General features: G+C 42.9%; 1 protein-coding gene across 1 annotated transcript; it reads left to right on the forward strand.

The window, feature by feature from the left end:
- Positions 1-200: 200 nt before the first annotated feature.
- CTHRC1 (collagen triple helix repeat containing 1) lies at positions 201-11,310 on the forward strand. The gene is made up of 4 exons (XM_058698753.1): positions 201-533; positions 4,910-5,131; positions 7,513-7,729; positions 10,778-11,310. The coding sequence occupies exons 1-4, from the start codon at positions 381-383 to the stop codon at positions 10,918-10,920; spliced, it is 735 nt and encodes a 244-aa protein (XP_058554736.1). The 5' UTR covers positions 201-380; the 3' UTR covers positions 10,921-11,310.
- Positions 11,311-11,622: the final 312 nt, after the last annotated feature.

Below are 11,622 nucleotides of genomic sequence, written 5' to 3' on the forward strand. Positions count from 1 at the left end.
TCCACTCCCGCCCTCCAAGCTTCCACCTGTGGCCGCCGGAACGCCGCCACCGGCCCGGACTCGGCAGGCGGCTTCTCCGCAAGGGTCCGGGCGGGCCGAGCGGCGGCGCCGGAGGGGGCGGGCTCGGCTCTCGGCCCGCCCCGTGTCGGGCTCGGGGTAGGGGCTCTGGCCTATTACAGGATGGAAACTCGGGTGTCCAGAGGGGCGGGAGGGAGAGGGAGTCGGAGGGAGGCGCGCGGGTGAAAGGGGCATTGATGCAGCCTGCGGCGGCCTGGGAGCACGGCGGGGCCAGACTCTGATCAGGTCCCGGCTCCGCGTCTCCTCCTCCTTCTCCTCCTCCTCCTCCTCCTGCTCCGCGCCTCCCCGGGCCGCCGCGCGCGATGCACCCCCACGGCCCCGCCGCGGCCTCCCCGCAGCGGCTCCTCGGCCTCCTGCTGCTGTTGCTGCTGCAGCTGCGGGCGCCGTCGAGCGCCTCCGAGACCCCCAAGGGGAAGCAAAAGGCGCTGCTCCGGCAGAGGGAGGTGGTGGACCTGGTGAGTGCGGCGGCGGGGACAGAGCCGCGGGCCGCACCGGGAGGACGTGAGTCCAGCTGTTGGGGGCGGGGTGGTCTGTACAGCTGTGTAGGTGGGTCGTGCGTGCGACTGGGTGTCCCGCTTTGTCTGCGTCCACGTGTAAGGTAGGACCTGCGCTAGGCGTGCGGTGAGGTCGTGGCACTCGCACGGGAGACCCTAATGGCAGGGCCATCGTGGAACGGAGATGCGACGTGGGTCGGGTGGGACGCCCCAAAATACAGGGAGACGCCCAATAATTTCTGGCCTCTGAGGGCCCTCCACACCCCAGGAAGATGGAGAGGGTTAGGGCGGCAATGAGAGTAGGAGGAGGAGCTTAGGTAGGTTGGAAGGTGGGCCTGGGAGCTGCCTGGGAGACCCTAGACTCGCTGATCCCTTGGGTGGGCCTGGCCCAGAGCCCTGTGACGTGTCCTGTGTTGGGGCTGGTGGCCACGTCTGCCTGCAGGAGAGAATAACAACCCTTACAAAGCATCCGTCCAACTCTTTGTAACTTGAATACTATGAGTCATGTGGGTCATCTTCCTAGGAAGTATGGGCTGCAATTTACTTTGCTGGACGACCACAGCTCAGGACCGGAATGGTTCAGAGGGATTAAGGCCAGAAGGGGAAAATGAAGGGACCCCGCACTAACCCTCCAAGGACCCATTTCATTGTTCTGTTTAGACAGACAGGTAGTCAGTTCTTCCAGATACCCTCAGTCCCCAGCCTGTGGCCACCAAGCTGGAGCATCACAGTGGAGCTAAGGGAGAAGACAGTTTCCAGGACAGCAAATAGCCCAAGTGCTTTCTGAAGGGCTAATCTATGGGAAGGTCTGTTTGCTTAAAGCTCTTTCCCTCCGAAAATCAACAAACCTAGCCCTGTGTCTAGAGCTGTCCTTTCACAAGCTACCATATTCCTTGGCACATAATAAACTTAAGTCCTTAAGCCAATCTTATTTGCAGACAAATACGGTTTACAGGCATTGCAGGGCATAAAGTGGGGGCATTGTTTTGATAAAAACCGTTTTGAATTTGTTAAGTTGCCATTATAAACTGAGCTAATAAACCAAACTCCCTGGCAGCTAGTTCTATGCCAGATTCAAAGGCTCTGGAAAAAAATTCCTGCCATTGCACACTGCACTTTTTGGTGATGTGCTATGTAATTTTGTTCCACAAAGCAGACAATGTGTTCAGGGCTACAGTTCTATTTTAAGTGTCTAAGTTGTTTAAAACTGTACCAAATGGTTGTGGTTCATCTGCAGTTTGCATTTATGAATTTGCAATTATGATACACAAAATACCCCTTTTCTCCATAAAGCTAGCAATTTTTTCTTTTCCTCCATGGATTTTCAGTACCTGCGGTTTCCCACAAATCTCGCCCTGCTTGGAAAAGCTTACTGTGCAGCCAAGCTCAGGTGCATCCTGTAGATTGGATTTGGTTTTGCTGGAGAAAAAAAATGTTCATGTGGTCATTAAGAAGGTTTCAACAGATTCTATAAAGCAGCTTCTTTGTACAGAATCTCTCAAAGCGTTCCTTTCAAGCTTCCAGCAAGCTCTGCCCCCTGGTGGCCATGGAGAGAAATAGGGGCTCATTCTACCGACATTTATAGAACCCCTGCCTAGTACTAAGCATGTGCTGGGATAGCATTTCATTTTATTTTATTTTTTTTTAACTTTTAAAAATTTATTTTTGAGAGAAAGTGAGAGAGAGACAGAGTGTGATTGGGGGAGGGGCAGAGAGAGAGAGGGAGACACAGAATCAGAAGCGGGCTGCAGGCTACAGGCTACAGGCTCTGAGCTGTAAGCACAGAGCCCCGTGCTGGGCTTGAACCCACCAACTGAGAGATCATGACCTGAGCTGAAGTTGGTCACTTAACCAACAGAGCCACCCAGGCGCCCCAAGGGTTAGCATTTTAAAGTGAGAAGACAGATGTAATACCTGTGGAACCAAATTCGATATAATTATGTGGTCACTGAAATGCAGATTATTTCTTTATTTTTTATTTTTTTGAGAGAGAGAGAGAGCACACGAGTGGAAGATGGGCAGAGAGAGAGAATCTTAAGCAGGCTCACTCAGCATGGTGTCCAACTTGGGGTTTGATCTTACCACAGTAAGATCATGACCTGAGCCAAAATCAAGAGTTGGATGCTTAATCAACTGAGCCATCCAGGGACCCCTGTTTTAGAATATTTTGTATTTTAGCGTGTCTTCAAATACTTTTGAAATTTTATTAAATACTTTTCTTACTATTTCCTTGGCAATAAATAAATAGTGCTTTTTTTTTTCTTACATCAGGAAAATGACAGTGGCCAAAGTCATGACATAAATCATTTATGAAAACATAGGGCACCTGGGTGGCTCAGTCAGTTGGGCATCCGACTTTGGCTCAGGTCATGATCTTGCGGTCCGTGGGTTCGAGCTGTGCTTTGGGCTCTGTGCTGACAGCTCAGAGCCTGGAGCCTGCTTTGGATTCTGTGTCTCCCTCTCTCTCTGTTCCTCTCCCACTCATGCTCTGTCTCTCTCTGTCTCAGAAATAAACGCTAAAAAAAAAAAAAAAAAAAAAATTGAAACAAAGATGAGGGGCCCCTGAGTGGCTCCAGCATTTGAGGATCTGACTTTTGATTTTGCCTCAGGTCATAATCCCAAGGTCATGGAATCCAGCCTCCCCTCCCCCCCCCATCAGCATGGAGCCTGCTTAAGATTCTCTCTCTCTTCTCTCTATACCCCTCTGCCCTTCTCCCCTGCTCTCATGCACTCTCTCTCTCTCTCTTTCTAAAATAAATTGTAAAAAAACAAACATAAAGCTGGCGATGGGAAAAGAAATTGATTGGGAAACATTATATACATGAGGATCCTTCCTAGGCAATATCATTACTGGATTTTATAATATGACCATGTCTAATCCCAGATGGCGAAATTGAAAGATAAGCTTTGAAGTTATTTTAATCTATAAGGAATCTTGGGTTTTTTTTTTGTTGTTGTTGTTGTTGTTGTTGTTCTCACTGGACAGGATCTTTATATAGAATGACAGTATAATTTACACAAATAGGGGAATGTTAAAGTAAAAATTTAAGTGGATCGCATTTGTGGTTTGGAGGGCCCTAATAAGTGGACGAATTCAGGAATAGACATGGGAATTAGACGGAGATAAAATATCACCCTTACCATTTATCCAGCTACATTGGTATGAGTGGCTTATGTGTGCTGGCTGGCAGGTTTGCTAATGTTGCCTTTCCCAGCTCTAGACCCTGGCAAGGTCCACCCGAGGGAGTAGACATTCTTGCCCAGTATCACTGCCTCACATGGTCTTGGGGGAATAATAAGAATCCTTACGGCTGACATACACTGCTTACTGTGGCCCGCACTGCTCTAAGCACATTTTATATATTATCTCACTTCAATCTCATACGAACCCTACAAGGTAAGAATCTTTACTATTTTCTTCATTTGACAGGTAAGCAAACGGGCACTGAAACGTTGAGTCAGTTGCCTTATCTCACAGAGCTAATATGTGGTTGAGCCAGGATTAAAATCCAGAGAATCTGGTGCAAGAACTCATGCTCTTAACTTCTACCTGACACCGAGAAATAATCATAGCACTTAAGAGGTTGGATAGATTCCTGCCACCCTAATGAAAACCAGCGGTCACCTGTAACCATGTCATTCACTCCTAAGAAGGAGTGAGGTTGGAGGCCAGACGTGTTACCCTAGTGACACTCCCTTCACATAAAAATAGAAGCAGGAGATGTGCGATCCATTTCAAAGGTTTCGCCCATTTAAGATAATTATTAACTAAGCTTTTTAAATAATTTTATCACTAGGAATATATCTTAGGGAGATAATTCAAAAGATGAAGAAAGCTCTATGTATGAAGATTTTCATTACAATAATATTAATGACAGACAACATAGGAACAGCCTAAGTATCCCCAAATAATGCAATGGTTGCATAAAAATTTTTTAAAGTATCATTCTGAAATCCAAGTCCCTTTACAGCATATAAGGTCAGAAGAAAATGGCAGTGTATTCAATTATGTTCACGCTGAAGTACAGCTATTTAAAAATTGTGTATACTTTTAATAAGCAGTAGAAAAAAGCAGGCAAATGAAAACATTGTGTCATCTTTGACTTGTGTGTGTGCATGCGTGCCTACAGTCTGTGCAATGAAAAGAACAGGAAAGAAATCTTAACATTTTAGAAATCGTTTTAAAATCAGTTCTCTATAACTCATTTAGAACATGAACCAGTAGTATGAAGAGATTCTGCACTCCAGGTGCTCAAAAATAAATGCAATTCTAATCAGAATGAGTCTTGGAATCGTAAGTGGTGAGAGTTTGTCCCTATTTCCTTTTTCTGCTCTAGTATAATGGAATGTGCTTACAAGGACCTGCAGGGGTGCCTGGGCGAGACGGAAGCCCTGGGGCCAATGGCATTCCTGGGACCCCTGGGATCCCCGGTCGGGATGGATTCAAAGGAGAAAAGGGAGAATGCCTGAGGGAAAGCTTTGAGGAGTCCTGGACACCTAACTACAAGCAGTGCTCGTGGAGTTCACTGAATTACGGCATTGATCTTGGCAAAATTGCGGTAAGTGAAGTCTGAATTATTTTAAAGTTGAAGCAAAACTTAAGAGTTTTCATAGTTGAGTGTGAATTTTGGATGAGATTTTATTTTATTTTTACTAAAAGACTTTTTACAAAATTAAGGAGTAGGGACCCTGTAGCTTTTAAGTTAGGATTAATGAAAAAAAAAAGCTAACCTTTCAAAATTGATTTTATAAAGGTATTTCTAAGACAAATCACCATGTTATTTTAGCCCGGATAATATCTAACATAACTTACTCTCCCCTTTTTAAATGCAAACAAAAAGGGAGAGTGTGAGTGTCTGTGTTGGATGGTAAGCAACCTTCCATTCTTGTCCTAAAGTGAATTTAAATTTAAATTAGTGTAAGAAATTCTGCTGTGGCTCCAGACCACGAAAGAGTGGGAAAAAATTTCCAAGAAACTACCCTGTGATAGGAATTATCTCGAAGTGGGAAGTCTATTGGTATTTGTCCTTATTCTGGGTAGCAGGTGTGGCTTAAAATTGCTAAGCTTACGGGAGGTAGAATGGACCAGAGATATACTACAGTGAGCATTTAAAGTTTGTCTGTGAGGGCACCTGGGTGGCTCAGTCGGTTAAGCGTCAGACTGGTTCAGGCCATGAACTCACAGTTCATGAGTTCGAGTCCCGCGTCGGGCTCTGTGTTGACAGCCTGCTTCAGATTCTGTGTCTCCCTTTCTCTCTGCTCCTCCCCAGCTTGCACTCTGTCTCCCTCTCTCAAAAATAAATAAACATTAACAAAATTTTTTTAAAAAAATTGTGAGGCTCCTGGGGTGGCTCAGTCAGCTAAGCATCTGACTCTTGATTTCAGCTCAGGTCATGATCTCACAGTTTGTGAGCTTGGGCTCTGCACTGACAGCGTGGAGCCTGTTTGGGCTTCTCTCTCCCTGTCTTTCTGCCTCTCCTCTGCTCGCTGTCTCAATGAATAAATAAATACATACATACATAAACAAACAAACAAACAAATGAACTTAAATTAAAAAAAAAAATTGTCTGTAACGGTGAGGTGGGGGAAAAGTACTCAAAAGAGCCTGTGTGGCAGAGCATTTTGATTCATGATTCTAGTCACTTTAATTAGTGTTTGCTTCAAAAGCAATTGGCAAGACGATCGGGATGGCACAGAGCTGAAGAAGCTTGGTGCTATTTCTAAGCCTCTTTCTTCTTTTGTTGCCCAGTGCCGTACCTGGTTCTGTATGTACAATGTATTATTCCTTGATAGTAACTACTCCTACCATCAGCCAATGCAAATAGAAGAGACTGTACTTTCGGAACACTCTGAGATGCTCCTCACCGCAGCTTTTTCACGTCTGCTCGATTGCAAACCGTTCAAGACTGTCTGTTCGGACGGACTGGTTACTTACAGTTCATCAAAAGTCGCTGAGTTCTACAACTATCCGTGTGGACTCTACATATTTAATATGTTTTTAAGTTTCTTAGGAGCGGTCAGAATGGGTTTGGGAGTTTTCTGCAAGTGAAAGATAGTAGACCGTGAGCCAGTGGGGAGACAAATTTTGCAAAGAGCAATGAGAGAAAAAGACCCGGGCTTTCTAATTGTGTCAGATAGGTAAAGACTAAAACCCCCACCTGTGCTTCACCCCTGGTACTGTTTGCTGTTGCTCAAAAAAAGAAACTGGTCAAGAATAAGTATATAGAGACAGGGCTAGTCTAGAATATGGACAGGGCTGGTCTAGAATATAAAGTCCACGAGGGCAGAGATTCTGTTTCATTTACTGCTGTGACTGTAACATCCAGCATAAAGGGCTCAGGACATATTTTTTGGAATGGACAAAAAAAGTCAATATATAGATTGGTTTGGTTTAAAATACGGAAGACTAACTGTTTTGAGTAAAACCAAAAGATACCTTCAATGGCGTGAATAATTTTAAGACTGCTGTAATTTGATTTTCTGAGAGTACCTCATATCAGACTTTTATCTATCTTGCAGAGAACCTCTCTCCTTCTGTAAAAGTTAAGCTTTTTAAAATGTAATTTGAGGGGCACCTGGGTGGCTCATTCAGTTAAGCGTCCAACTCTTGGTTTCGGCTCAGGTCATGATGTCACGGTTTTGTGGGTTTGAGCCCCACATGGGGCTCTGTGCTGGCAATGCAGAGCCTGCTTGGGATCCTCTCTCTCCCCCTCTGCAGGGGAGGGGCAGAGAGAGAGGGAGACACAGAATCCAAAACAGGCTCCAGGCTCTGAGCCATCAGCACAGAGCCCGACACGGGAGTCGAACTCATGAACTGTGAGATCGTGACCTGAGCCGAAGGGAGACGCTTAACCGACTGAGGCACCCAGGCAGCCCTGAAAGCATAATTTTAATGAAAGTTGAAAACGCTAACAAAACCTTGTTTCTGTGTTTGTGACAGGAGTGTACGTTTACAAAGATGCGCTCCAACAGTGCTTTACGAGTTTTGTTCAGTGGCTCACTTCGGTTAAAATGCCGAAGTGCATGCTGTCAGCGCTGGTATTTCACATTCAACGGAGCTGAATGTTCAGGACCTCTTCCCATTGAAGCCATAATTTATTTGGACCAAGGAAGCCCTGAACTCAATTCAACAATTAATATTCATCGCACTTCTTCTGGTATGTAGAATAGTGACTGCATGATGTGCCTTACGTCTTTAGAGACCAAAACTGGTTTTGAATCCGCTGGCATGTTGGCTCACTAGCCTCTGAGAAGGAGACCTATAGCAGGTTTTCAGCACATGATTCTTCATCCTGGTTGCATTTCAGAATTCCCTGAAATGGATCTTTTAAAAAAAAACCATGCAGATGCCTGGGTCCCACCTCTGACCAACTGAGTCAGAATCTCTGTGGATCAGACTGTATTTTTTAAAAGATCCCCAAGGTTGAAAATTACTGAGTTAGATGAAATGGCAAAACAGTCTCTAATGCCATAGAGCAGTGGTTTTCAACCACGGCTACGTATTCGGCTCAACTGGGGCACTTTAAAAAAATCCTTGTACCTGAGTACTACCCCTCCAGGGGGTCTGACTTAACGGGTATGGAGGCTGCTGAGGGAATGGATTGCAGAATCTCTTCCAGTTATTTTAATGCTCATGAGATCCACTAGCATAGACTGATAAGGAGATTACTTCTCTGCCTTGTCCTTTAAAAGGATGGATACGGTCTGCTGAACTTGCAGAAGAGAACATGGCCATATTGCATTCTCTGTTTCTGTGAAAGAATGACATTCATTTCAACCAGTGTTTGCTTAAACTGTAAGGGAAAAAACTTGGTTGGTTTGTTTTGTCTTAAGGCTCATTCACGAAAATTTGGACGATACCAAGAAATAGAACTGGGGGGCTGCCGATTAAAGCCATCACCCAGACGTACCACTATCAATATTTGGTTTCTTGAGTTGCAGTGAGATCGCACAGCATGACCGCCCATGCTGGGAGAATCACAAGATGTATATATCACCAGCTCCATTTCCCTGATTTCTTGCAAGGATTTCTCACTAATCTTGCACTTAAAAATGGCAGAGGGAAGAGAAGAGATCCCTCCGCTGTAAACCAGAGGAAATTATATTTCAGCATGCTTTGGGGATTCAAGTCAGATACTGAACCCAGAAACCAGTATCTCACATTTCTTATTCCTAAGAAATTAAGGGCGTCCCTTCCACATTCTTCCTCAGATCCCCGCCATATCTTTCAGATATAAAGAAGATATTTTAATCCCCTCTTTTTGCACATAGAGAAGGTCCAGGGAAATAAAGTGTGTTACCCAGGACAGTAGAGTCAGTGTCCAGGAAAGCAGAAACCAGCTCCTTGCCTGCCCTCTTGTCTCCCCAACCCGCTCTTTGGTCCGGTTAAAAAGCTTCATCACTAAGTCCTTAGATACATGTGCTGGAAAGGATGATATGTTTTGCATCTTGAGAAGCAGTCTCTAAAAGAAGAAAAATCTGGATATAAAATTAAGATTTGATTAGGAAGTGATATGTGTTAAATAGTCGTTGGAATGAGTAACTTACTTTCTATTGTATTACCTTTAAGGTGTTTGAGCTAATATCTTGCTATGATATGGGCCCTCAGGCCCATGAACTGTGACCTATACGTGCATATGCCTTATAAATTATTTAATATAGCATTTCCCAACCATGTTGTGGAAACTCATTTGGTGTGATCCGTTGGGTGGAATGTCAGAAGTAATTTGTTACTCATAACAGTTTCTGTGTTAAGGTTATGGAAGGTTACCCCTATAATAAAGTCACTTTCCCTCTCACACTGTTACTCTTTCTTGAGAGAAAGGAGACCTACTTAGCACATTGAGGTTGACTGAAAGTCTTGGACATATCCATGGGAGTTTGAAAACATTTGAATGCTACTTTGTTACCTGGGTCTAGGAGGAAAATAGGTCTAGAACTCCCAATTCCAACATATTTTAGATGCTTAATAAATTGCAATAGTATATTATCATTGCAAAAATGTTCATTCATTCAAAAAACATTATGTTATATGTTAAAGACCATGAAGTGACCCTTTGACTCCTCCTGCAAGACTGATGCTAGACCCCAACTTGTCTTATTACAAGTGTGAGGTGAGCAAGCTTCTAGGCCGTGGATCTGCAGAACTTGGGAGAACACGAGTATTATTTCTGGGCATTTTCACCAAGTGTGGCCCTAGGTTAAATGGAATTGTGGCCACACTGCTTAGTTCTCCCCGCTTTGAAAGGGGCCTGAACCACAGTCATATCACTGGATTCTGAGGGACTTACCTTAGATTCACTGATGTGTCCGCTAAAAGAAGGAGATAGCTTCAGATCTACATTACTGAGGCTCAGCTGGATTGTACTAACCTACCAAATGGGAAATCTGACCAGTCGCATGATGGCATCCCTCCACTACTCATATATCGGGACCCATTTTCTTAAAGAATCTGGCAACCTTTGGTGCCTTTTCCTCCTTACACAGACACATATCTTTTTGTCTGTTAAAATGACCTTGGGGATTTTTTTTTTTTTTTAATATAGAAGAACCATGGTAAGATGGAATGCAAGTTGTATATTAGCATGTGAAAGTCCAGAGACCCTGAGAAAATTTGTATATTTATAAAGCAGAAGAACACAGAGGAAAAACAAGGCTGCTTGTTTTTTCACCGTGAGGAAATTCTATGAAAAATGGGATTCCCAGATTGGAGGACTGGTATAATGATTATGCTAGAATTTCTTTTAATGTTTTAAAAGTCCTTTCTTCTCCGTGAATGCCGTCAAGTGTATAGGTAAGTGTTGGAAAAGACTTCCTTTAAAAAAGACCTGCATATCAAATAAAACTCTTGGCTTTCAAAAGTGTAGGCTTCCTTTGTTTAGTCAAATAAATTGCTTTTTTTGTTTTCAGTCACCTAAACAGTAACTTTCAGGAACTAAACAGACTCTGCTTTTATGGTCAAAACCTGTAAGAAAACTATCTGTTAAGCTTATATCATCGAATGGATAGGTATACATCTCTTAAAAATATTTACTTGGTAAGAAAAAGAGAACTTATCTTTATGAAGTCCTGATTAAGTGTTAGAATTTTTAATTCATCATACATTAAATAGATTCGTTATCCAGCTTGCTAAAGCACTAAAATTTAGATGAAGATTTTTGCTTTTCGTTCTAAAGAAAGATGTACCTTTCATCTCTGTTCTGCAGTGGAAGGACTTTGTGAAGGAATTGGTGCCGGACTAGTGGATGTTGCTATCTGGGTTGGGACTTGTTCGGATTACCCGAAAGGAGATGCCTCTACTGGATGGAATTCAGTGTCTCGCATTATTATTGAAGAACTACCAAAATAGATTCTTTAATTTTCATTCCCTACCTCTTTTTTATTAAACCTTTGAAGGGTTCATTTTAGTGGCGTTTTATAGAATGTTTAATGTATACATCTGAATAAAAAACAAAGCTAAATGTGTTTACAGACCAAAGTGTGATTTCACACTGTTTGAAAATCCAGTATTATTCATTTTCCTTCAATCAAAACTGGTTTCAGGATTTTGTAGTTGATTAGAATACTTTCTTCGTATTCCCCATTCCCTGAACCCGTAATTTGGGACGTCATCACAGTCTTGAACTTTTCCTGTTGTCTTAGGATAGCACCTTTTAAAACATAAGGCTACCAGTTTTTGTATAAGTTGTAAATGTTCAGAACTGTTTTATATCTGTGAAATAAAACTTGTTTCAGACTATTTTAATATCTTTAACCTAATTGCTACTAAAGTTAGAGTCCTTAGTACTTTATATCTGAAAAGTTGGGTTCAATTAATAATCATATATATATTAAATTTTAGTACATGTATTGCTTCATATTTTGAGGCGTATAAAGGAAAGGGGGGTATTTACGTGTCAGGAAATACATTAACGAGTACTTTAGGAATTTTATCTCTAACAAAGAATAAAAAGATGTGAATTCTGCCCTCCCAACTGCTTACTTCCAATTGATAGGGAGGATAAAATATATACACAATTAACATTAAATCAAAGATCAATATGTTGATTGT

The sequence above is a fragment of the Neofelis nebulosa genome, chromosome 14, assembly GCF_028018385.1.
Source record: "Neofelis nebulosa isolate mNeoNeb1 chromosome 14, mNeoNeb1.pri, whole genome shotgun sequence".
NCBI classification, from domain to species: Eukaryota; Metazoa; Chordata; class Mammalia; order Carnivora; family Felidae; genus Neofelis; species Neofelis nebulosa.